General features: G+C 32.0%; 1 protein-coding gene across 1 annotated transcript in view; it reads right to left on the bottom strand.

The window, feature by feature from the left end:
- Nucleotides 1-24,413, bottom strand: part of LOC140047158 (uncharacterized) — a 149,405-nt gene extending 124,992 nt beyond the window's left edge. Inside the window, exons 1-3 of the mRNA XM_072092004.1 lie at nucleotides 24,329-24,413; nucleotides 11,588-11,715; nucleotides 10,968-11,094 (exon numbers count right to left, since the gene is read on the bottom strand). Of these exons, the coding sequence (XP_071948105.1) occupies nucleotides 10,968-11,094; nucleotides 11,588-11,715; nucleotides 24,329-24,374 (301 nt within the window). The 5' untranslated portion in view covers nucleotides 24,375-24,413. The remainder of the gene's footprint in view (nucleotides 1-10,967; nucleotides 11,095-11,587; nucleotides 11,716-24,328) is intronic.
- Between the last annotated feature and the right edge of the window lie 487 nt (nucleotides 24,414-24,900).

Raw genomic sequence — 24,900 nt, 5'->3', positions numbered from 1 at the left:
TATGTGGGTATGCATTAGGTCCCAATTCAAAGGAACCCAATACTCTGAGGACAACTCTACTCAGGAGGATACTGTGAATGTGATGTTGGGTCCTGAAGGTGTTCCCGCAATAGGGGTTCTATCTATAATCACTGAATATGTGGGTATGCATTAGGTCCCAATTCAAAGGAACCCAATACTCTGAGGACAACTCTACTTAGGAGGATACTGTGAATGTGATGTTGGGTCCTGAAGGTGTTCCCGCAATAGGGGTTCTATCCTACTGTATATAATCACTGAATATGTGGGTATGCATTAGGTCCCAATTCAAAGGAACCCAATACTCTGAGGACAACTCTACTTAGGAGGATACTGTATGTTGGGTCCTGAAGGTGTCCCTGCAATAGGGGTTCTATCCTACTGTATATAATCACTGAATATGTGGGTATGCATTAGGTCCCAATTCAAAGGAACCCAATACTCTAAGGACAACTCTACTTAGGAGGATACTGTATGTTGGGTCCTGAAGGTGTCCCCGCAATAGGTGTTCTATTCTAACCCATATACTCAATGAATATGTAAGTGGGTATGCCTTATTATTGGCAATGGTATGATATGCAAATTTCAGCAATATATGCAATTTGTTGATGTTTAATTTCCATACAATGAACAGAAAAGGGTTGTTTTACGACCAACTACTTCAGTCGTTGTAAAGTCTGTGATTTTGAATACAATTCTTAATATATCTTTTAAAATTAACAAATTATAATAGATGCACCCAAGTGAACAAGCCACAATTTGCATGTTTACATTACCTATACAATGCTTTAAAAACCACTTTGTTTACTTTACAATAAAACGTTAACATAAAGGAAGAAAAATCTATTTTAATCAGGTAGATGTTCTCATAACACATTATTTTTATAACAAAAGTCGAATTATAGAAACCAATTTGGAATATGTCATCATGCATGCTCACATTAAAATCCATTTGAGTGTTTACATGATGTGACTGTCAATTTACCATATACTTTTTATTAGAAAAAAAATATTGTAAAGGGGAAGATCCCGCAGGTTTTTTTTTATATGCTGAATGCTAATAATATAATACTAATGGTCTATCATAGCTACAACAACAAAACTTCATTTTAGCTGTTAAAAGCATGCCTCTGGAATCTGCACACACCTAACAGTGTGTTCATAAACAGTAATTGAAGTAAAATAACGGTGTATGGCATGTTATAAACTTGGACCTCGAGTAAACACCAGCAGCGAAGTCAACCGATACTATTCATCAATGACGGCCATGTGTCTTCAGAAGAAAATTGGCACAAGAACAGTATACAGTAGTTGCCTTCAAAATTATGAGATAAATAAAGCAATTCAATTCAACCAACATTTATTTCATCAAATGCCATATACATATATTACAGAGCATAAACTGAGGACCAACCTGGAAGTAAACTTGTCTCAGTTTGCCCTTTAACATGTTTACAAAAAATAATAAGAACAAGTGACAATAATGAAGCAGTAACACTATATAATAGAAAATGAAATGTTTAATATATTTAAGTATTACAAATATTTCTTTAAATTCTTTAATATTCTTAATACAGTAATTAGGTACAATTGGATTCCTAAAGATGGCATGGCCATTGAATGAACATTTCAAACACTAAAGTACTAATTATACATTATTGTTTATGTCAACATTAAATAAAAGGGTAGGAACATTAATGACAAAGATAATGGATAAGATAATCACAGCCATGATATCCTATTACAGAAGAGACACGACACTGAATGAAAATCTTTTTGTTTTTAAATAATTGCGGACTTACGTGAACTGGTATAAAATCCAAATTAGCAATTTATTCAAATATTATCCAAGAAATAAACACAATCTCGACAGCCTACATATAATAACAGATCACAACAGGCAAGGTTTGGTTGAAAGCATAATGAAATACAAATCACATCATCATATACAATTCAAAACACAAGATCAAGGTTTCTGTTAAAGCCAATTTCCGAATAGATGTTTATGCGAGATATGCGTAAATCCACAAGTATCATTAATAAACAGAGTACCAATTATACTAAGTAAAAGATAGACAAATACACATGAAAGCTATTTGGTCGGTTCACCTTTAATACCATTTCAACAAATCTGTTTTAAATACCTTGCTGAATGAAACAGAATCCTAAACACAAATCATCGCCCCATTGTGCTCATCAGCATGTAATCCCTGCAGCTTATTCCGCATTCAAAGAAGGAAAAACCACGACAAACACCGACGTTTTACAGACATCAAACAACCAGGATGGAAAAATGTATTTTAAAAAACGTTTGACCTGTGCCGCTCGGCTGGTTTTGTAATCTTTTTTCTGTCTTTTTTTTTGTTCATACAAAGTTTATCTTTTGTTTTCTACCGAGTCAATTGGTATGTGTTTCACTTTGTATATTGCATTATTTGCAAAGTTTATTATGTTAAACAGAACAAAAGATGATTGTTGTGGTAAAATAGTAATTTAAAGTTTAACTATTTATAAACTAGTTTAAACATAATTTGCCTTGTAATAATATTCATTTATAGTCAAAAACAATTTAATAACATAAAATTAGAAAACTGAAAATTTGGTTTACACAAAATTACTGAATTTAACATTCCTAATAAAATAATTGATTGCATAAGTCATGTAGTCCGCAGACTGCACATTTTCAGTAGCTGGACTAATAATTTGGAAAGATTTTCCAAGCAACATTAAACTACAGTATTTCCTACCTGGATATATACATCACACAGTAATCACACCATCAGATAAATTAAATTCTGCTAAAATGACATGTTGTAACAGTCATCATAATCCTCATTACTACTGTAGAAGACTGGATTTATATTTGCAGAACCAAAACCAATTATGCGAGAAAAAATATACCGCATTGGTACCAATACTACTACTACTATGCCATATGGTAAGAAGATTATGTCAGAGAAGGGGAAAAAAAAAACAGAATACAAAGCTGTATGTATATTTGCATTGGTTTAATAATACTGGTAGTACTATAAAACAGGCATAATAATAGCACTATTTAAATATAATATAACATAACCTTGGTGTTTAACTTTTGATAATGTTATAGGCCTAATGTATCCGAGCAAATTATTATGGGTTTTAATAGTTTAATACTCAAATTCATGCTTCCTATTAAAGTCTTGTTGAGTGCCTTTGCATGACATGTGTTATGATTTGAACCCAGGATTCTGGTGTTTAACTACAGTAATTTTATTCTTGGCCTACATTAATATCAGCAAATATAGACTTTAATAATTTAACAATCATATTTATGCACAAAATGTTAAAATGTTAAAGCACTCTCTACACTATCAAACTAGTTTGACAAAATGAGTGTGATGTGCCCAAATATGGTAGTGATATGCCCAAATATGGTAGTGATATGACATCATTATCATGTCCATATATGGGCACATCACATTGTTTTGTCAAATAAAGTTTGATAGTATAGAAAAGGCCTTAGTTATGATTGTACACCTTTAAAGTGTTCCTTAGCATATGGTATGCCCTATGATTTGAACCTACAAATCTGGATATGGAAAACAAATTACCACTTTTAGGACCAAAAATATCAAAGATAGAATTACAACTTAAATTTTTATTTTTCAAAATCTATATTTTTTCAAAATATTGCAAAAACAGATCCAATGTCTTTGGCATTAACTAACAAATCATATCATAGGTAAGATAATCATACAGTACTGTATTTATTTATTTCAACTTTATACAGTCCAATTTGAATCTGATCTGCAGGCCAGCAGATATATAGCCAATATACTGTAGGTGTTTAAATGCTATTACAAACTGTCCTTCTGAGTAAACAATAAATTAAAATGCAAATGCATGTGTTAATTAGTAAAGTACACAAAGTAATCTAAAATGTGCGGTCTAAACCAACACTTTGCTCGTCAATTCCTCGCAATAGAAACTATTTTCTATTGACATCCTAATACTAACGACAGATACCATCGTTTATAACGGTGCATGTGAGTTATCAACACCAAACGCCTACATAATAAGTACGACACACATATACCGGTGGTTGATACTTGAAACCGATGAAATAATGTTAAAATAACAGGAAGTAAGTGATTAAACATTATTTGAGTGAGGAGTGGTTATTCCCCGAAACCTTGACTCAGAAATACCGGGATGGTGTCCGGCGGGGGATAGTTTAACCCTAGCTTAAGTTGTGCATGCTTCATTTTACTCTCTATTCTTAATTCTGGCCCCAAAACCTTGACTCAGAAATACCGGGATGGTGTCCGGCGGGGGATAGTTTAACCCTAGCTTAAGTTGTGCATGCTTCATTTTACTCTCTATTCTTAATTCTGGCCCCGAAACCTTGACTCAGAAATACCGGGATGGTGTCCGGCGGGGGATAGTTTTACCTTAGTTAAGCATAGTTAAGCTTTGTTACATTTTTTTTTTCACATTATTGATTGTCTCCATCCCCAAAACCTCGACTAAGAAATACCGGAATGGTGTCCGGCGGGGGATAGTTTATTACCATTAGTTAAGGTCCTATGTAAAGCACCTAGAGAGGTCAGTGATCCATTAGGCGCTATATAAATACTGTTTATTATTATTATTATTATTGAATTGGGTAAAAAAGGGGGGTGGTGAGCTTGCACACATTGATCATAAAACATTGCATTGGATCTTGTTGCAAGAATACAAATGCAAATATGACAGTCAGAACAACAAGACTTGTTTAATTTGTTTCATACAACCAAATATAATAGGCATAGTTTCCATTTACATAGGTACGTCATATAACACAGGATAGTTGAAGATGTGAAAAGCAATCGTATACGTTCAAAACATAGTGGGTTGGTAACCTAATATGCAATTAAAATTACCATTAATGAACTTTACATGGGATTACGTGAATCATTAAAAATGTCACAATATAATGAACCTTTATTAAGAGGGTTGAACAGTGTTAAATATAATTGCCCCTCTTCTTTCATTTTTATATTGAAAGTTGAAAGTGTCCTCTTTAAATAGGTGTGTTCCATTTAGGTGTGTCCTCTTTAAATATATGTTTGTCCTATTTAAATATGTGTGTCCCCTTTAAATAAGTGTGTCCTCTTTAAATAGGTATGTCCCTTTTAATTATGTGTCCCCTTTAAATAGGCGTGTTCTCGCTCATTTCAAATATAGAAATGCTTATTTCCAGTAAACAGTTAAGCAAGTAAATACAGACAGAAACATAATGTAAATCTATTACTGTACTGTCTTTAATGAACCAAAAAAACTATTTAGTAAAAGGTATGTGACAGATGCATACTAAAACTAAATCCATAAATCTTGACAAAGTGTCAATATGTTGGATATGTAGACACTTGGATATAGACACTTGGATATAGACACTTGGATATAGACACTTCAAAGAAATCAAATACAAACACTCCCAGATCTACTTATAACTTTCTAAACGTGGTATATTACAAATTTATATTTTTAATTAATTAACTAATTTGCATTGATTGATGAGTAATTTCATTTTAATAACTTGAGCTTTTATGGAAGCTTTTCTCCCTTTTTGTCCCCAAGGTTTTTTAAGAACATTCATTGCTGAAGTGATAACTTGAAAACTTTTAATGTAATTTGACTGATAAGTATAAGTTGGATGATTAGGCATTTATTTAAACCTTGAACCAGAGAGCAATGGTAATGAAACAAAAACATTTAAATGTAATTCTTGCCAAAAAAAACACCATTAAATATTTGTAATATTTCAGGGCTGTGTTAACGAAGAAGATCAAGCAGAAAAATACATTAGGTTGGTGAACATCAGTTGAAAATATGCAGACATTTTGTTTAAATGTGTCAACTTGAGGGCGCTAAACTAACCCAAAATTCATAAAATGACATTATTTGGAAAGTCTCGCATATTTTTGGGAGGACCAATTGGTACAACAGAATTCTCTATAAACTAGCTCTAGACCTCAAGAAATATCACAGACCAAAATGAAGCACATAGAAAAGTCTCTGTTTCTGCATTACAAAAAAAATCACTGATATTTTTATTTTTTATAAGTAAAGTCACGTAAAGATGGTGTTGATATTTGTGTTTACTAAAATAATTTTGATTTTAAAATAGCAGTCCATAATTTGTCGAATAGTAAAAAAAAAACTAAACCAGCATTTCCTTATTCATATTAAGTAGGTTATAAATCCAAAGCAAACATAGTAATAACTAATAAACACTCGTACTTATACTCAAATAAAGTGAATAAGTTCTGCTTGATATCTCATAAACTAGTGAGGAAGTTTTGGAGAACTTTTAACATCACTTCACACTCAACCACAAAAGTGCTAACTTTATGATTATGAGAACTATGTCATGCTCATCAGCTATCAAAATCTAATTACATTTTCCTTTAGGAAGCGCCAATATCGTGTTATTGCTATAAAATGATGAAAACACATACGATGTAATACTTTATTATTAATACTACATTGCCTTTGTGAATATAATGTGATATGTTGATAATAATACTGAACGTTTAACAGTTTTGCAGTGAGATACTAAAATCAAAGCAGTATTATTCAATAGAAGGAATGTACCATTATCTGATAGGGGTGTTTTATAAAATTGTATATTTTCAAGTTGTAGCTCTCTTCTCGGAGAGAATAGGCTAATGTTGATTTATCCAAGTAAGCTAGGCAGGTACAACAGTATTGTAAACATGATAGAATGAGTCTAGTATAGCAGTTGTCTCTGGCTTGTTTGGAGAGTGGGAAGGGGAAAGGGAGATTGTAGATTGTGGTATAGGATGTAATATACCCCAGGGGTTCACGGTGGATGTACGGTTGCTGTAGTAATGGAAAGCTCCAAAACAGCTGAAAAATGGATAGACTAAGATACGGATGGACTATACTTAACTGCCTATTTAGGCTACAATTTCATTCATTCATAATTTTATTTCAGAATACCATGATTAAAATAACATATATATCCACCGCAACAACAAAAAAGAAGTGTAATCTAATAAATCATTGTACAGATAACAAACAAAAAAAGAGTTGAGGTTGTACAGGATGACAGACAAAATATAAATTTGTTTTATTGAAGCTAAATAAATTAAAAATAGAAAATTACTTTAAAGATAATTAACATATCCACAAAAAAAAAGAAGCTTAATCTAAGAAATCATTGTAGAGATAACAAACAAAAAAAGAAGCAAGGTTGTACAGGATGATAAAATATATAATTTGTTTTAATGAAGCTAAATAAATTAAAAATAGAAAATTACTTAAAAGAAATGAACCCAATAATAACTTACCATATTGTTAATCAAATGAAATTAATACAGAGTAGAAATATGGTGTTAAAAATATTTCCTTTTTATATACCTTATTGAATGATAATCCGACTGACCTAGCACTGCTCTGTTCGCACTCCAAATACTTTAGCCCCACTGGCTATGAATCCAATGATAATATTGACAGACCAGCCCGTTAAAATGTTATAGTGTAATGAGCCATGGAAGGTATGGAATCATTGCATTCATTTGTCACACTTATTATTGATAAGCAAAGATTAAAGCACAGATATCAATGTTTTATCTAATAATTTAAAAGATTAGAACGAGAAATGTGAAATTATTCACAACCCATCGTCAATAACATTTTAAAATTATTTTATTCATTTGGCATAAAATTAAAAGCAAACAATAAAAACATACAAAAAGTTCAGAAAAATGGTAAAATTAGGACCCTTTTATATTAGGGAGACACCTATAGAATGGCTGGCTATTGTGCCTGGTGTGGAGGGGGGGGGGGGGGAGATTTGTTGTTAATTTTAGCTGTACTATCGTAGTTGAAGTCCGTAGTATTTTACAGTAAATCAGGTAGCACAAGTGCCTAGAGTCTTAAAGTGGCTGCCGCACCGGCCTGTTTTGGGCTATATGTGCTAAAAACATATTTTCAAGCATTTATTTCTCTGCAAAATTCCCCCCTTCCTTCTTTGGTGTCCCAAAGAAGTGGGGAGGGGTTTACTGTACTAAATTCATGGGATGACAACATTTTCTTGAAATTACCATTTCATTTTTGTCACAAAACCTACAAAGGCCTGAAGTTTGTACATCTGTGATTTGTTTAAAGCACAGTGTGAAACAAGCTTATCTCAACTTTACCTGTCATTCTTATCAATGCAAAGTTATATACTTTAAATATTTTGTTTCATATTTAATATTAAATTATATAAAAAACGAAACTGTGCAAGAAAAATAATATTCTTGAATTACAGTCAAATTCCATATAGCTTAAAATTGAATTTTATTACTATTTATATTTTGACATTCGTTAAATGATAAACAAAGGTCATTTTATAATTTTAAATTTGTGTATTTTTCTTAAAGATCAGACGAAATCAGGGGAAAGCAATATGTCTATTAGGACGTCTTTTCCGAAGTAATTGTATTAAATTCATCTATCTTTTAAATTCATCCTTTTATGGGACTTGCCCTGGGAAATTTGGCACGAAAGAAAAATATCCGTTACATTTGAACAGGTTCCTCTCGGACGTTTTTAATCCAAGGATTATATTGTTTTAAATCTATTAAATGTCAGCGATTATTATTATTGTCTATGAGAATTACTACACCTAAGCTTCTACTAAGTCTACTAATTTATAGATATCATACAGTGGTTTCCTGTAATTAGAAATGTATTATTTACGAAGAAAATTAACGCTTTTTAAATTGTTTTCATTCCAAATAACAATGATTCTACAAAACAAAATATTAGAGAGTCTGTGAAAAATGTCTGTAGTGTATACACATATAAAGCTATGTCTACACTATCAAACTATTTGACCAAAAAAAGTATGATGTGCCCAAATATGGTAGTGATATGCTTAAATATGGCAGTGATATCACATCATCATGTCCATATACTGTATCACATCACATTTTTTTGTCATCACATAAAGTTTCATAGTGTAGACACATCTTACACGACAAATTCTAGAATTACAACCCCGTAGTCAGGATTTTTACATGGGGTACATTATCCACAAAAGGGGAAAATCATTCTCTAGTCTAAAAAGGGTATTTTCAGGAAAAATTGTGTTCTAACTTAAAAATAGTATATCAAAAAGTGAGGAAGGGGAAAACAGTGGTGAGTGAGGGGTCCTGTTGTGGTGGGGAGGGATACCAAGACATACTCTCAGGATCCTAAACCCCAACGCAATATCAATAGGTACTGTAGTGCATCCAAATGATAGTTAAAAAACAATAGAGATAACCTAATGCCCCATAATGTAATCATACAACTATTTCTATCTAATGATATATTATATTTCATGTATTAATGAAACACAACCCAACTAGTATCTATAAAGGTCCTTAAGGCCACATCCTACCCTACTTGGTAGTAGCACTTGTTAATGATAAGATTTCATGTGTCAAGATTCTTCTAACTCCTGTCAGTTGAAGGCAAGTATTTAGTACATTAAAGACCCCTTCCCTGCAATTTTGGACGTTTTTTGGAAAAGTATACATATATATCACTTTAAAAACATTAAACCATGTCATTTCTTGTCTTAAATGTACGTTTTATGGTAAATTATGATAAAAAGTGAGAAACAATGCACTACCTAAGTAGCTCGCGGCGATCGACCTCTCGTGGACGGTCTTAGGCCTAGCCTAGCTAGGCTTAGTTTTGTAGGCCTAGCTGGTAAACATCGGTAATGTACGAACATCGTACGCGAGCTATATACCTAGCCTGACGTTGTATAGTTGCTGCATTAATTGTCTTTCTATTTTTGCCAGACTCCGTTGATACAAATTGGGGAAAACCCGGTATTTTCGCTGAAAAGTTAGGAGTCTTCCATTTGTTTTGGCCTCACGATCGATCGAAAAGTGGGCGAATTACAGGTGAAAAACAAAAATATCAATCCGCGCGCAATGCATTTTGGGATTTATAGCGGGCCGCTATAATTATTAAAATCGACTTATTTTTCACATTTTTAACCGTTTAAAGACGAAAAAAGTTATCGCAATAGGACCATATAGTATTATTTTTACATTAAATATAGTTTGTGATCTTAAATTAGATCTAAAAAACGTAGGGAATGGGGCTTTAAATATTTAAGTTTTACTCAAATGTATCCATCCCTCTAAGAAAACTGGATGGATGACATTTCCTCACAGATTCTTTTTTTTTAAATATGGGAAGAGGGGGAAAGAGTTTTTGAATAATAAATCATGTTTGTACTCATATGAATGTTATTACCAATATTAGCATTCTCTGAATTTGTGCATTATGAGCATATATGGTTCTGTTATCAATCTTACTCATCAGAGTTGTTCTTTGGAAAAAAAAGTTTTTTAAAAGGCTTTCTAAAAAAGCTTGAATTTACACATGGTAGCAAGGATTTTTGTGTTTTTTTATACCAATTTTTTCTGCTAGATAAAATGAACATATTTTTTTCTTGGTTTAGTTTTTCCAGAGTGAGTAACCGGATATAAAATGTATAAATTATTCAAAGTAGACTCAGAAATAAATCCTTTTTACGTGTCTTTGTTTGGAACATGTCGATTCTTGGTATTTGACAAAAATAGTGTGATGTGCCCAAATAAGGTAGTGATATGCTTAAATATGGTAGTGATATGACATCATCATGTCCATATGGGCACATCATATTTTTTTTAACATAAAGTTGATATGGTAGACAGAACTTACGACTTAACAAGGCCCATAGTCAATTTCAACAAGATACATAATCATATACTAACTAGTACACTTTAGGATATTTAAAGTTGGGTGTTCTTTAAAAAAATTACAAATAGAAATGTAAAATTGTGGTGTATTCTTTAAACCACACACTAAATGTGATTATGTTCAAGAGGGCGACACATTCCCATTACGCTATTTTAATTTGCACTTTTTCTTACCTTGGAATCCTCCAGGTGGCGATATAAAGCCAGCTAGCCACGATTGTCTCGGGATTAAGCTTTTGGTGACAGTAGATAACGTAAAACGATGGCAACGACATTCTTTACTTGTAAATTGGCTCGATTCCTAAAAACCCACATCATATGACAATAATTATTAAAATATGCAACGTACATGGTATGTGAACAAAGCACATAATATTTAAATACAGTCAATTATTCCTTTCATAACATTTTATAGTGATTCTTTGTTAAAATTGTCATAAAACCAGGAAAAATAATGCTGCAAAAAAATGTCTTTTGAATAATATATATTCTTTAATATTTTGATAATGTAATGCAAATAGTATGAATTGAAAACCCAACTCTGAAATTTAGGTTGTTATGAAATATACAATAGCATAAATGAAGATGTTTGGGTACAGGTTTTTTTCAGTCATTTGATTGGACAATTTTGGGTCACATGATAAAAAAAAGTGCCATATTTTTATGCTCAAATTGTGTGGTATATTCCTATTTTTGTCAGCAGCAGACCTTTCCTCTTTAACTTCTTGAAATTATTTGTACCATCGCACTTATAAACATTCATTATTTGTATACTATTTCACAACAATTGTTACCTCTCTGTTATTGAAGAAATAAATTTTACGACATCCTTTACAGAGCAATGTTCGTTGTCGTTTCCAGGGGATACAGAAATCATTATTTGAATAACCATGTAGAATTTCTAGAAGGCCTTCAAAATAATCTGTAAATAAAAAAAAGAATTCAATTAAAGGTCGTTAAAAGTTTTAAGTTGAACATTGTTTTTATATTTATGATGTTTGTTCTATACAGAACACCACAGTCATAAGCATAATCCATTAGATTCTTTATAGAGGGCGACATATAACTTTTTCTTGTTATCACATGATGAAATTCAATACATTAAAAAAAAAATAAAACATTATAAAATATTATTCCATTCCAAAACTATTATATAGTTGGGGGTTATGCATACTTCACATTAGATAGAAAATTGGTAATCCATTAAATGTATTTTATGAGGTAAATTATTAGACAACTTATATTGCTTTGTTAAATACATGCTACTGTATGTTAGTCTACACATTACTTTATAACATGAGAAATCATACCATATAGTAATTATAAGGAACATATGCCTTGCTGGAGAATTAGCCGCTGCCTACAAAGTTACTATAGACTAACACAGGTAGTGGACTACAGTATGTATTATAAGTCATTAAATATATAGATCAACTACTGTCAGGAGCGGATCCACGGGGTGTGGAGCAGCTCAGCCCTCCATTTTTAAGCTCTGCCACCGTTCCCCCAACCCCCTATTTCAAAATACTGGATCCGCCACTGACTGTCAGAAAGTAATCTACAGTAATCATTTATATTTGCATAGCAAAAGGTGTACAACCTCAGACGAGAGCCATTCTTTTATATTGCCATGTTTTAAAATATCTTTAATAAGATGATTCATTAGACACGCATGATGAATAAAATACCAGCAAATACATCTTAAACTAACGACACAAGCATGACAAACTACAAGCTTACAATGCAAAGTCAAGAATCTATGTGCAAAATACTACTTTTAAATTTTATCAATGATTTATCTTAGAATAAGGAGATAAATATCTAAAATGATCTGTAATCCAACCAAAGATAGCATGGATCAACTGTAATGATAACCAACAACTGCTAATGAAATCAGAGGTTATTGACCTTATATGTGACCTCAGAAAAAATTTGACATTTTCAAGAGGAACTTTAAAACATATATACAGTAGCATACAGAAAATCTATCAGTAGGCTATAGTTAAATCTGCGAGAGATAAAGTTAAACCAACTTTTTAAATTACGTTTACTGTACATAGTAATAAATAATTTTTTCTTACTTATTCTCGCATACAGAAATAATTATATTATTATGCAATTATCATCTATAAAATAAAAATTTAAAATAAAATGCATAATATTCTCTACTGTACAGCATTTTACCCTAAGCATAAACTATCACTTATCCTATAATTAATGTTTTTGCACCAATTTTATTTTTCACTAGCATGATGTCTAGTATTCTAAAATAGTCATCATTTCTTATAATATTCAATCACCATCCAATATAATGCATTATCTACTTCTATAATATGTTTCCATTTTTAGTAATTTTTCAATTTTAATGTGAGGTGTTTTTTTCCAGAAATAACCTGTCTACTGCAAATGATAAAATAAAGAGAATGTAATATAAAGAGTTTCAAAAAAGCTAGCAATTTAATGTTGTAATCCTCTATTTATTTTTAGCACATCTCCCACAATGCAACATTTTAGTTTAAATAACTGTGCCCTTTGTTTTGATTTTCAAACCATAGTTCCGAACCCTAACACACAAATTACTATCAATTTCGCCGCAGTTCTTCCTTGGGTATACCACTGATATTATAATATAGAGAGGTTTTCTGAGACTAAATTTTTCTAAAAGGATTATTTATTTTTTGGCAGATCAGGAAATCTTGACAATCAGGAATTAAAATGTTGAAAATATTATCATACTTCCACTTCCTGCAATAAAAACAAAACTAAAATAACAAGAAAAAAATTGTCATATTGGAAGTTTTTGTTTGATTTAAATTAGTTTTGTTTGTTTTTATATTTATTTTGGTAGTTTCATAACTGTATCTGTATTTTTCTTAAATTTACACAAACTAACAATTTGTGCAAGTGACGCTTACCTGGACAAACTGACAAACCTTTTCTCCTTAAAGAGCTAGATATACAGTACTGTAACTCAAATTGAACACCTCTTTCCACAAATGGTATAGCCCACAAACAAGAGGTAGCATCCTACAAACACCCATCATTTGTTGTTAATCTTTATTACATTGCCTACACCAGATGATTCCACCATCTTTTCAGTAGTCAGTCTGTCTGACATTTAAATGTTTAATGTTTCCTGATGTATCTTATTTTATAGTTTACATTCACTTTTGGTCTGTCAATAGATAATATTAATAAAAACTCTGTTAATATTTAAATAATGTTAATAATTAATCTTGCTTGCTCGAGGTTTGGATGGGAGAGGTGGTTAGGGATTTGAAAGGGTTGAAGAAACAACATGATGGACCCCAAATACCAACCACAAAATACTACCAATTCTAAAGCTCTGTCTACACTATCGAATTAGTTTGAAGTATGATATGGCAGTGATACTGTATGTCCAAATATGGCAGTGATATGTCCAAATATGGCAGTGATATGACATCATCATGTCTATATACTGTATGGGCACATCACATTTTTTGTCACAAAGTTTGATAATGTAGACAGAGCTTATATAAAAATAACATAATATGGGTTATACTTTGGTACTACTCTTTCTTTATTCTGTCTAGCCCTCACCACCTTCATTTACAATTCACTGCACACCCATTCATCCATTAATTCATGTTTTTTTCAAGAGAGCTCTGCATATAATGAGAATGTTCAAGCACTGACTCACTGATTCACTATACAATTCTAATAGCTTTTAAATGGTTCTTGAATTACCCTTGCCGAAAATAGCATGCCTCAATGATAATGAGTAATTAAAAAGCGGAACTTTAAAGTTTAGTGGCATCATTTGTAGAGTGGTATCAAATTCTTGGAGGTCAAGGCCTTGTCCACATTATCAAACTTTATGTTTAAAAAAAAATGTGATGTGTCCATATATGGACATGATGATGTCATATCAATACAATATTTGGGAATATCACTACCATATTTGGGCACACACCTTTTTGTCAAACTAGTTTGATAGCATAGAGAGAGCTTAAGAGCAGATAGCCTCTTTAATGCATAAGATACTATGAATACTGTACATACAATTTACATAAGATTTCCCATTGTGACCATTTGTATACTACATACACACATACATTTTCTCTTTAATAATTCTGTTCTTTTTACATTAGTAAAACCCAACCTTAACCTTAGTTATACTGTACTCAATTTAGATTGTACTTGGTTACTTGATTTAAATGTCCAGTATGTATGCCATATAAATACCTGAAAAACCTAGTGTAGTACAGTAGTAGAGCTAATTTACTGTAAAGGGGATACCTTATACTGTAAGCTCTGTCTACTTTATGTGACAAAAAAATGTGATGTGGCCATATATGGACATGATGAGGTCATATCAAGGTATCATATCTAATCATATCACTACCATATTTGGGCACATCACACTCTTTTGTCAAACTAAGTTTGATAATGTAGACAGAGCTTTAGGGACAGACAAAGTGTCCCCTTATAGAGATGAAAGTGAAAATAATCACTTTCATATAGATTGATATATGCAGTTTTTAAACAACAAAGAAAATCAACGGCCCTTTATGTAGAGTACATTTTAAACATAGAAATAATATTTGAGACAAATAGGGGGTTACAGTAAGTTACACAGTGTTCTTACTTAGACACTGTCATGAACAGCCAGATACCACCTGAATTAATAGCTGCACGGACATGATGTGACCTAGCGCCATGAAAAATGATCATTAGAATGGCGAAAAATTGACATTAACCTTAAACTACCAAATTAGTCAACTATGCAAATAGGGCAGGGGCCCCTCAAAATGGTTGCCGTAATCATAAATAATATCTCATGTAAAATTGGATGAACATTTTTTTTAGTACGATTGTGTTGGAGTTGACAGTTGTTCTTAATAAGTCTATGGGTACAACACATGACAATCCCATGTGAAAAATAGAATGTTTATTGCTTATTTGCGTTACTTACAGTGAACACTGTATAACAGATTAACATATGTATTGCCTTTAGCAATAGGATGTTTTAAAAGGAAATTTTATATTATTCGAAAAAGAGGGAGTTCAAATTAGGGTAATGTCAATAAATGTCAGATCACATGACTCAAGAAATATAGTCGCATTTATTTTATTAGCTTTCTCTGTGTAATGGGTAATTTTTATGTTTCAAATTTGTGAGTATTGGTGATTTATCCATTATCCTAAACAGCCGTACGTAGCTGTTTATTTTGCAACGACACTACGCTGGGGAATTCGTTATGTTAAACTGTTTAATATTTTATCTATAGAATAAAGGAATCACAGAAAGCTATTCACAGATTTACATTTGCATTGTCTGCTTGATAGTTAAACATGCTTGCTTACCAATGCCACGGTACTTGGTTCAAATCCTTCTCAGATTTATAATACAAAATGATGTTAGACACTTGCTACATAGTGACCAATTGTACCAATTCTAAGGCCATGGGCTTTCCAGAAAAACTTATTGAACTCACAATAATATTTGAAATTCTTTGAACAAATATTGTATCAAATCTCAAATTAATTACAATACTCATTAGACTACACTTTCAAAATATCTGTGATCAGTACTATAAATTGTTAATCCAAACCTCATCGATAAATAATGTAAAAAGTATTTCCACTGGGAAAAATCATTTGGCATGGAAAATTTATTCACACAGGAGAGGTTTTCATGCATTGAATGGATGAAACAAGATAGATTTAATAGGCCTCCGGACCATACCTATAATAACATAACATAGCCAACATGTAATTACAAGACCGAATACATAATGTACATCAGCAACCTACATTATCTTTAAGGCTTTATATGGCATGTTAACATTAATACGGCAATCACATTTCCAGCATGTGTTTATTCTAAAAATGCACGTTTATCTGAGAGGGTCGGACAAGTTAATGCACACATAAGTACTTATTTCAATTTAAGTTTTCTGCGCATAATGAGATTTCAAATTACATGATAACTGAAACAATCCCGATACTCAAATCGTATTGTATGTATAGTGGAACACATAGATTGGTTCTAAAGGTGCCCTAAGTAATACTTAATAATCAACGTTCGCAATAACATTGGACCGCCGGCTAATGGCCAGTTAAATGCTTGGCGGACCAGTTAAAATAACAACATAACAAATAACAAGTCTGATTGGCCAGTTAAAATTTCAATAAAATCTTATAAAATGTCAATAATTTTACTCAATTCATCCCTTCACAATATTTCACACCTGGAGTAAATATACACATGGTAGATTGTCTGTACCTCATTTTTAGTTAATTGAAGGCCTTCCTATTATGTAAATGGAGTGGAGGAACAGTAAAAAAATGTAATTTTACTGATTCTCTTGTCCAGTTAAAAAAACCATAACAAAGACCACTGATAATAATTTAATTTTCACTCGAAAAAATAAAATAATTTATCATAGGATGTAGTGAAATAAATTACTGATCTTCCCATACAGTTCTTGACGTTGGATCAGCAAATCCATGGATAGAAAACACGGATATTGGACAAGGATACTATGATATCCAAGCTCCCATTTCAGTATAATTATAATCCAAATGAACTTACGATATCCTTTTTTACGTGATTCCTGGAAACAGGAACCAGACAGGATGAAACGCAATTAATTTATTTATCTGGTAAAGTTTTTTTAACAAGTAAAAAATGGTGAACTTTGTCCTGTTCTGTACAGTAGCAATGCTATAACTTCTAAACATATAATAATTATCATACAATTAATAAAGCCATGTTTTTAACCAATTGTTCAACTTTATCAATCAAGTTGCCAACTTGCTTGGTTTCCACACATGAAATGGCATGCAAAACTCAATAGAGTTGACCAATCACAAGTGACAGTTTGCATGATCCATCGTGTTGTGATTAGTCAAATTACTAGTGTTGCGCTTTACGTTGTGTCCTAGTGCGAAAAAAGTTATTATCGTTTTTACTTGCATGCATAATTTGACCAACTTCACAAAACTTTATTAACTGCGTTGAATCATCACGTTTACTAACTATTACTAGTAACACTTATAACATCACAGACAGCATACAGTAAATGTATTCCTCTTTTCAGAGAGAGAGGGGCTATTGTTGGTTTATCCAGGTAAGCTAGGCACAAATGAAATAGGTTCTCTTTTTTCACTAGCTTAAAAGCTCTGTCTACACTCTCAAACTGTATGTGAGTCGTGACAAAGAATGTGATGTGCCCATGGACATGATGATGTCATATCACTACCATATTTAGGTATATCACTACCATATTTAGGTATATCACTACCATATTTAGGTATATCACTACTACCATATTTAGGCACATGGCTCTTGCTACTCTCTCACTTTCATTGGTAGTAGGTAAAAGTATGATATTAAATAACTCATGAGATGTTCTTGCAGCTTTTTATAACAGGCAACATAAATTACACAAACCAATAGTGGTGTTAGTAGTCTATGAGTACCACTTACATGGATAAACCAACAATAGCCCATGCTCTCCAAAGAGCTTAGATGCACAGGCTATTGCCAGTTTATCCAGGAGGTAAGCTAGGCACGAAATAGACAAAGCATTTTCTTTACATTACTAATATCATTGACTTACTTTCAATCTCTGTGTTTAATTATGATTTCAATACAAATGTTATAATATTCAATTTAGTCTGCTTTAATGCTTTGTAGGCTGGTTCAGAACTAGGAACTAGATCATGTAAGATATTAAATAAGATTTTAGAAATATCATTACGAGATGTCTTAAAAGATTTACAAAACATCTCAAATTGTATGTCAGGTGTTGTTACAAATTTACAGTCTGTCATCAGTATTATACTTTCCAATTGCATTGTTATAAAAACAATACAAGTCTAACATAAATTATTATGTTGCTGTAAATACATAATTTTAGTAGGCCTATTAAAACATGATATAACATAATTACATCAATACAGGACACATCACTGAACAATAAAAATATCTGATTTAAAAAAAATGTTTGTTCACATATCGTAATAAAATCCTTCTTATTTGCAAATTCAGAATTTCACTATAAATAATCAAAGATAATATTCTGTCAGTAAAAAAAAAATTATATATGATTAATATAATATTAATATATTATAAGATTTGAGAAATAAACAATTATAAATATAAAACCAACTGAACAAGCTTGCATATTATATTTAAAACATATATTATTTAAGAGTGAGTTGAATAAATCTACCTGTATTAATTCACGTCATTAGTCACGCTATGGTACATGTGTTTGATGACCGAGCGATCAAGTCATAGCATCCCTCACGGCAACTACTTTTCATTGTTAAATACAGATAAATTTTACCATTTTTATTAGCATAGATTGAATGATGGTTATTTTATGCGATGATACAAGAAGATACAGTCACAATATGGGATTTGAACCATGGACCAAAGGAAACTATGGTCTTTAACGGTTTAGCGCACACTACCAGAACTTTAGCTGACTGCGCTATGCTTATGCTTGATACAAGAAGTCACAAGCCTATATACAACTCATTACATATTCAATAGTATTTTAATGTCCAAATTGACAACAGTAGTGTTTTGACAGCAAAAGGCTAAATACTTTTTAAATTTCAGATTTAAAATGCATTAAACTGTCAAACATGCTGGTTTATTTTTCACTTTAATTAACCTTGTACTGTGTGTGTTCCCAATCTACACACTGACCTCATTCATAAATCAACTATATCCTCAATTACTATAGAATCACACAAAACAATGTATTTTACAGAAAATATATTATTAAATAATCTTTTACTCATCCAAAAGTACAATTCTATTCAATGTTAACAATCATGAATTACAAATACCTTTATGAATGTGTTAATAATTTAAATTTTAAAGGTTTAAACACATAGATTTTAAAGTGGGACTTGCAGGATTAAAATTAAGTTCAAAATTAAGCTGTAAACAAATATTCTGACCTTCGTCAAGAATAACAGTAAACACAGTATTTTTGTCTCTAATTACAAACTTTTTAAGCACACACTGGTGAGTGGCACTTGGGGCCCGTTCGTACGGGTTGAAATTTACTAGTTATTCCCGCTGTGAAGTCGCGTGCGGTAATTAAATTTTGCCTCTAGCTAATTAACAAACGAGGTAAAAAGTCCACCAAATTTAGAGGTAAATTCAGCCTACGGGCGTATAATAAATCTCCGATCAGCCTACGGCGTGTAATTAATCTCCGATAACAAGGTTCGTGTTTGAGGCGGTGTTGTCCTTGTTGGTGCAGGGCTAGAACGTCGATCGTCAATATTTTGGTCTAAATCGTTGTTCAGGGTAGGCTCAAAATCATCGTCAAGTAACATAAAAATGGTCGTAAGGAGTAGGCATATCTTGGCAGGATTTGCAGCTTCAAAGGGCATTAAAGGTGTTCGTAAGAAAACAAGTTGTAGTTGGTAAAAATATTTAATAACAGCGAACGCCTTTTTCACAAAACGGATGTGTCGTCGGTCGTCGTATGCACCTAAAAACCATCAAACCTGTGTTGAGGTGAGGAGCAAGGACATGTGTCCTAATATTCCTGCATGCGCAAAGAACTAACAAGACATAGTTTGGTCATCAGTCTTTGCAAAGCGAAAGGTCCATATTTTATATACTGGGATCACAATTTTAAGTTGTTTGTCTAGCTTAATTTTTCAGCTACAAAAAAACCCCTTCTATGAGACAGCCCCTTTTATTTGGTCCGAATGTGTCCCTTTATTAGGGGTTCTAATCTAGTACTGTTTGATCTTGCTACTGGCAACTATCAGTTTCAGATAGCATGTGACCCTAAAGCAGAATAATGATTGAAATGAAGACGAATAACTGTACACATATTTTTAAATTTCCAGAAACTTAAATTATCTTCCCTTTAACTTCTATTAATAGTTCTAGTTACACAATCATATGAAATTTCTTAGAAAAATATAAATTGATTATTCATTTTATTATTAAGGATGATCGAGACACATTAATTTTTCCTCAACTAACTCCAACAGGCGACCAAAACTTGGGCTGCGATATGAATTCTGCTACATGGATAAACACTTTCCCACCCTCTCCATATGTTCTTGAACACTAGAGTATAATGCAGATCATTATATATATCAAATAATAGATTGAAAACAAAAAAGGAAATAGTATAAATATTATATCTAAATATAATCTTGAACAGCTGATAGAGTTTGATGAATAATATTCTAGCATACCTCACATAATTATGTCTTATCATAGTCTCATTAATAATTATCAAAGACAACTCACTCAAAAAGATGCATGGTCTTTATATCAGTCTGGCAACTCATGTAGTAAGTTTAAATATTGAATTTCACACGCACAATCTACATCTTCTTGCATATTATTATCTTTCTTCTATATTTTTTAATCTCTTTTTTTTCCGGAACTTTCTTACCAAATTCCTAAATATTTGACAATCAAGAACTACAAACATGCATTGTCAGGAAGGAAGACACATAAAATCTAGTACAGCCAAACTTAGGTTGGAATATTGCATGCTGAACACGTACACTAATCTAGCATCTTATTGTATTCAAAGTACTGGTATGCTATCACTAATAGACTGAATACTATTAACTTAATGTTTCAGATTTGTACCGGTATGGGAATTTTTTATGGAGGACCCCAATGGAAATAAATTTTTTTAAATTTTATATATTCAAATTTCTTGGGTTATCCTCAAGTCATTCAGTTAATATTGTTTTCTCTTCCATTTATTTTGTTTTTATATTGAATGGACTGAAATAAATGATCAAATGAAATAATTACAATATTTTAGAAAATTTGCTTAAATTTAGCCACTTCGTTTAATGGGAACACCAACAATTTATCAACATTACAGTGGTTGACTGGACTACAAATTATTTATTTATGGCACCTACTTACAGTTTACCAGGTCTGAACATAGATACTATGTACCCTACTATTTACATGTATTTTACATTAACATACTATTACTATGTACTATGCCACCTACCCCTATTGATTTATAAATGGTACTTAGTATTTTCACTTTGTTCTTTAATGTATGTAAGCCTACCGGATTTGAACCTTATGTTCTAATATTTGATGTAATAATGTTTAATTATTTGACAAGTAAGCTATTAAATAAGGTCATTCAAGTTCACAAAATATGTTTCTTCTTTTATTTCCAACAATTACATAACACTGTAACAGATGGAATCAGTGAAGCATGACCTACAATAAGGAAGATTTATAAAACATTTTTAATTTTTTCTTGAAATTACATTAATAATATCGATAAACTTTATAATACATGTATTTATACAATGAATTTTATGGTAAACTAAATTTAAAGCATAGTATAGACAAACCAATCCTCCTACAATTGTTGCCCCTCCTCAAATCCCCCTCCACGGTCCCTCCTCCCAAAATTCTCTCTTTACAGTCCCTCTTTACAGTCCCTCCTCCCCAAACCCTCCGTCTACGTTCCCTCCTCCCCAAACCCTCTGTCTACGTTCCCTCCTCCCCAAACCCTCTGTCTACGTTCCCTCCTCCCCAAACCCTCTCTACGTTCCCTCCTCCCTAAACCCTCTGTCTACGTTCCCTCCTCCCCAAACCCTCTCTCTACGTTCCCTCCTCCCCAAACCCTTTCTCTACGTTCCCTCCTTCCCAAACCCTCTCTAAGGTCCCTCCACTCCAAACTCTCTCTCTACGGTCCCTCCACCCCAAACCCTCTCTCTACGGTCCCTCCTCCCCAAAACCTCCTTCTTCTCCCAACCTTTCCTTCATATTTCCTGAAAGTCTGAAACATAATGTTTTTAAACATTACTGTACTATAATATTCATATCAGCAATACAATCATTTACATCCAAGAAGTTAAAATAGAATATAGGATAGTAGGCCTATGATTAATAAGTGTTAAACATTACAAAGCCATGGAAATAGAATGTAATGTAAATTTCTACTTTTCAAATTATATCTCACTCTTCATGGAGAAAGGGCTATTGTCAGTTTATCCAGGTAAGCTAGGCACGATATAGACATACAATGAAGTATCCTGGAAATAATGAAACTATTGGTTTAATATACTTTTAAATATTATATAAATTTAATTTGGTTGCAAATCTATGATTAAACAATTATTTAATTATATAGCATACTTTTTATAATTTTATGTATTATGACATTTATGATGATCAGTTCAATTTGTTTTCAATTATACTGTAGCTACTAGATTCACATTCCTGTAGTACTAAAATGTGTATGTTTCATTTATTCAGATCGTTTGATCTAGGGATTTATATGCAATTATCATAAGAACTCACGTTGCTAGATATGCATAGTAGAAGACCTAATTATTTAATTACAAATGTTGGAGAATATGAGAAATTGGATATAAATATATATTTTTTTAAAGTAGTGTGAAATGTGATGGGAAAAACTTCTTTTCTCTGGCAGATTTAAAATTTACCCACTTGAAGTTGTTATAACCCTAGCAAATAAGAAGATACATTACATAAATTTTGTATGGATATAACCCAGTACCGCTTTGATCGTGCGATCATTCGGAAAACACCCTAACCCTACACGTTACGTTATTCAAATTATGACTCATACGACTTTAACCATTCACTTTACAAAAGAGCAATTAGTGTTATTTCAAATTCACGAGAGATTGGGCATAATCAGTGGAATTTACCTAACCCCCATTGACAAAAACCATAACAGTAACAGGATTACCACGAAAAATGGTGAAATTCTAATAAGACGTAATTAGGGAACTGAAGCGGTAATGATTGCTTTACAATACTGGATAGTATCAATGTGTACCATATTACTTTCCAAACATCAACATCAGGTAGAGTTCCAGCTGCAGACTTGTCAAAAACACTTACCACTAAATGAATGCAACATGTTTTTTTTCATCTGTCAATAGTAATGTTTTTTCATAATTTCTAAGTTCAGAATATATTTATAATCTTACAGTTTAAAATGACCATGGTCTATTTTGGCATTCTTCACAGGCCTACCTTACCTACTGTACTAGTACTACCTCTTTTAATTTATTTTTATAACTATTATTTTCTAGGATCATCTTTTTTTGTAATCATCTTCAAGTATCAAATTGCTTTAATTACACTTACCAGTATGAGAAATTTTTTTTTAAGTCACAGCCAGAGGGCATTATGGGTACTATGAAGGATAACTAAACAACCTAAAATTCTTCCACAAATTTCAACTAAAAAATATCAACAAAAATCACATTTAAAACAGGAGTTATATGGTACCTAAAGATTTATCTTGATAATTCAACTTCTTATTCCTATGGATGGTTTACTATTTTATGGGTATTGGGTAAATATAAAGAGTACAGGTTTAATTTAAATATTAATTCTAGGCCCTATCCTTGTATGGTAATGGTATGGTGGTACCACCGGTTGAATCACGCGGTCCTTCCCTCTCTCCTCACCACAACAACAACAAAGTGATCATCATCAGCGCAGTTCAAACACAGTTTACATTACTTACCGAATACATGCATCCAACTTTCAAGCGTCGTATTTGTTTCCTCCATATTATCATTCACTTATTGCAATTACTTACACCTTTAAAATTATCCATTTGGTATTAATGTATCCGAAAATTATGGTAGAATACTGAAGCCTATGCGGAATTCCTGCTGTCTGCTGCTCACAACATACTTATTTCACAATTCGCGCTTGACTGGGTTTGCCATATTTTTTAAAGAATAAGTTTGTGCTCGTAGATGGCGCTATCCAGATTCTTTTTACTCTCTTTTTGTGATCTTGTTTGTAAAATTACTGATCAGAAAAATATAGTATATAAAACAAATAATGAATGTTTATGAATTGAATATGGTTAATTGACTGGTTAGAATATTTCTTAGAAAAGGTATGTTGTGTTAACTGTTATATCATAAGGCAGAGCTCCATATTATTATATTGTTTTTTACTTTATTTTTATTCGACTGTACCATTTATTTATTACAAAATAATACCTATTTTGATATTAATCAAAACTTCCATTGTTTTTCATTTAATTTTATTTGAAATTATACAAATGTTAAAAATGTAATATTT

The sequence above is a fragment of the Antedon mediterranea genome, chromosome 4 (genome assembly GCF_964355755.1).
Source record: "Antedon mediterranea chromosome 4, ecAntMedi1.1, whole genome shotgun sequence".
Taxonomy (NCBI): domain Eukaryota; kingdom Metazoa; phylum Echinodermata; class Crinoidea; order Comatulida; family Antedonidae; genus Antedon; species Antedon mediterranea.
This window is presented reverse-complemented; position numbering and strand designations above follow the sequence as displayed.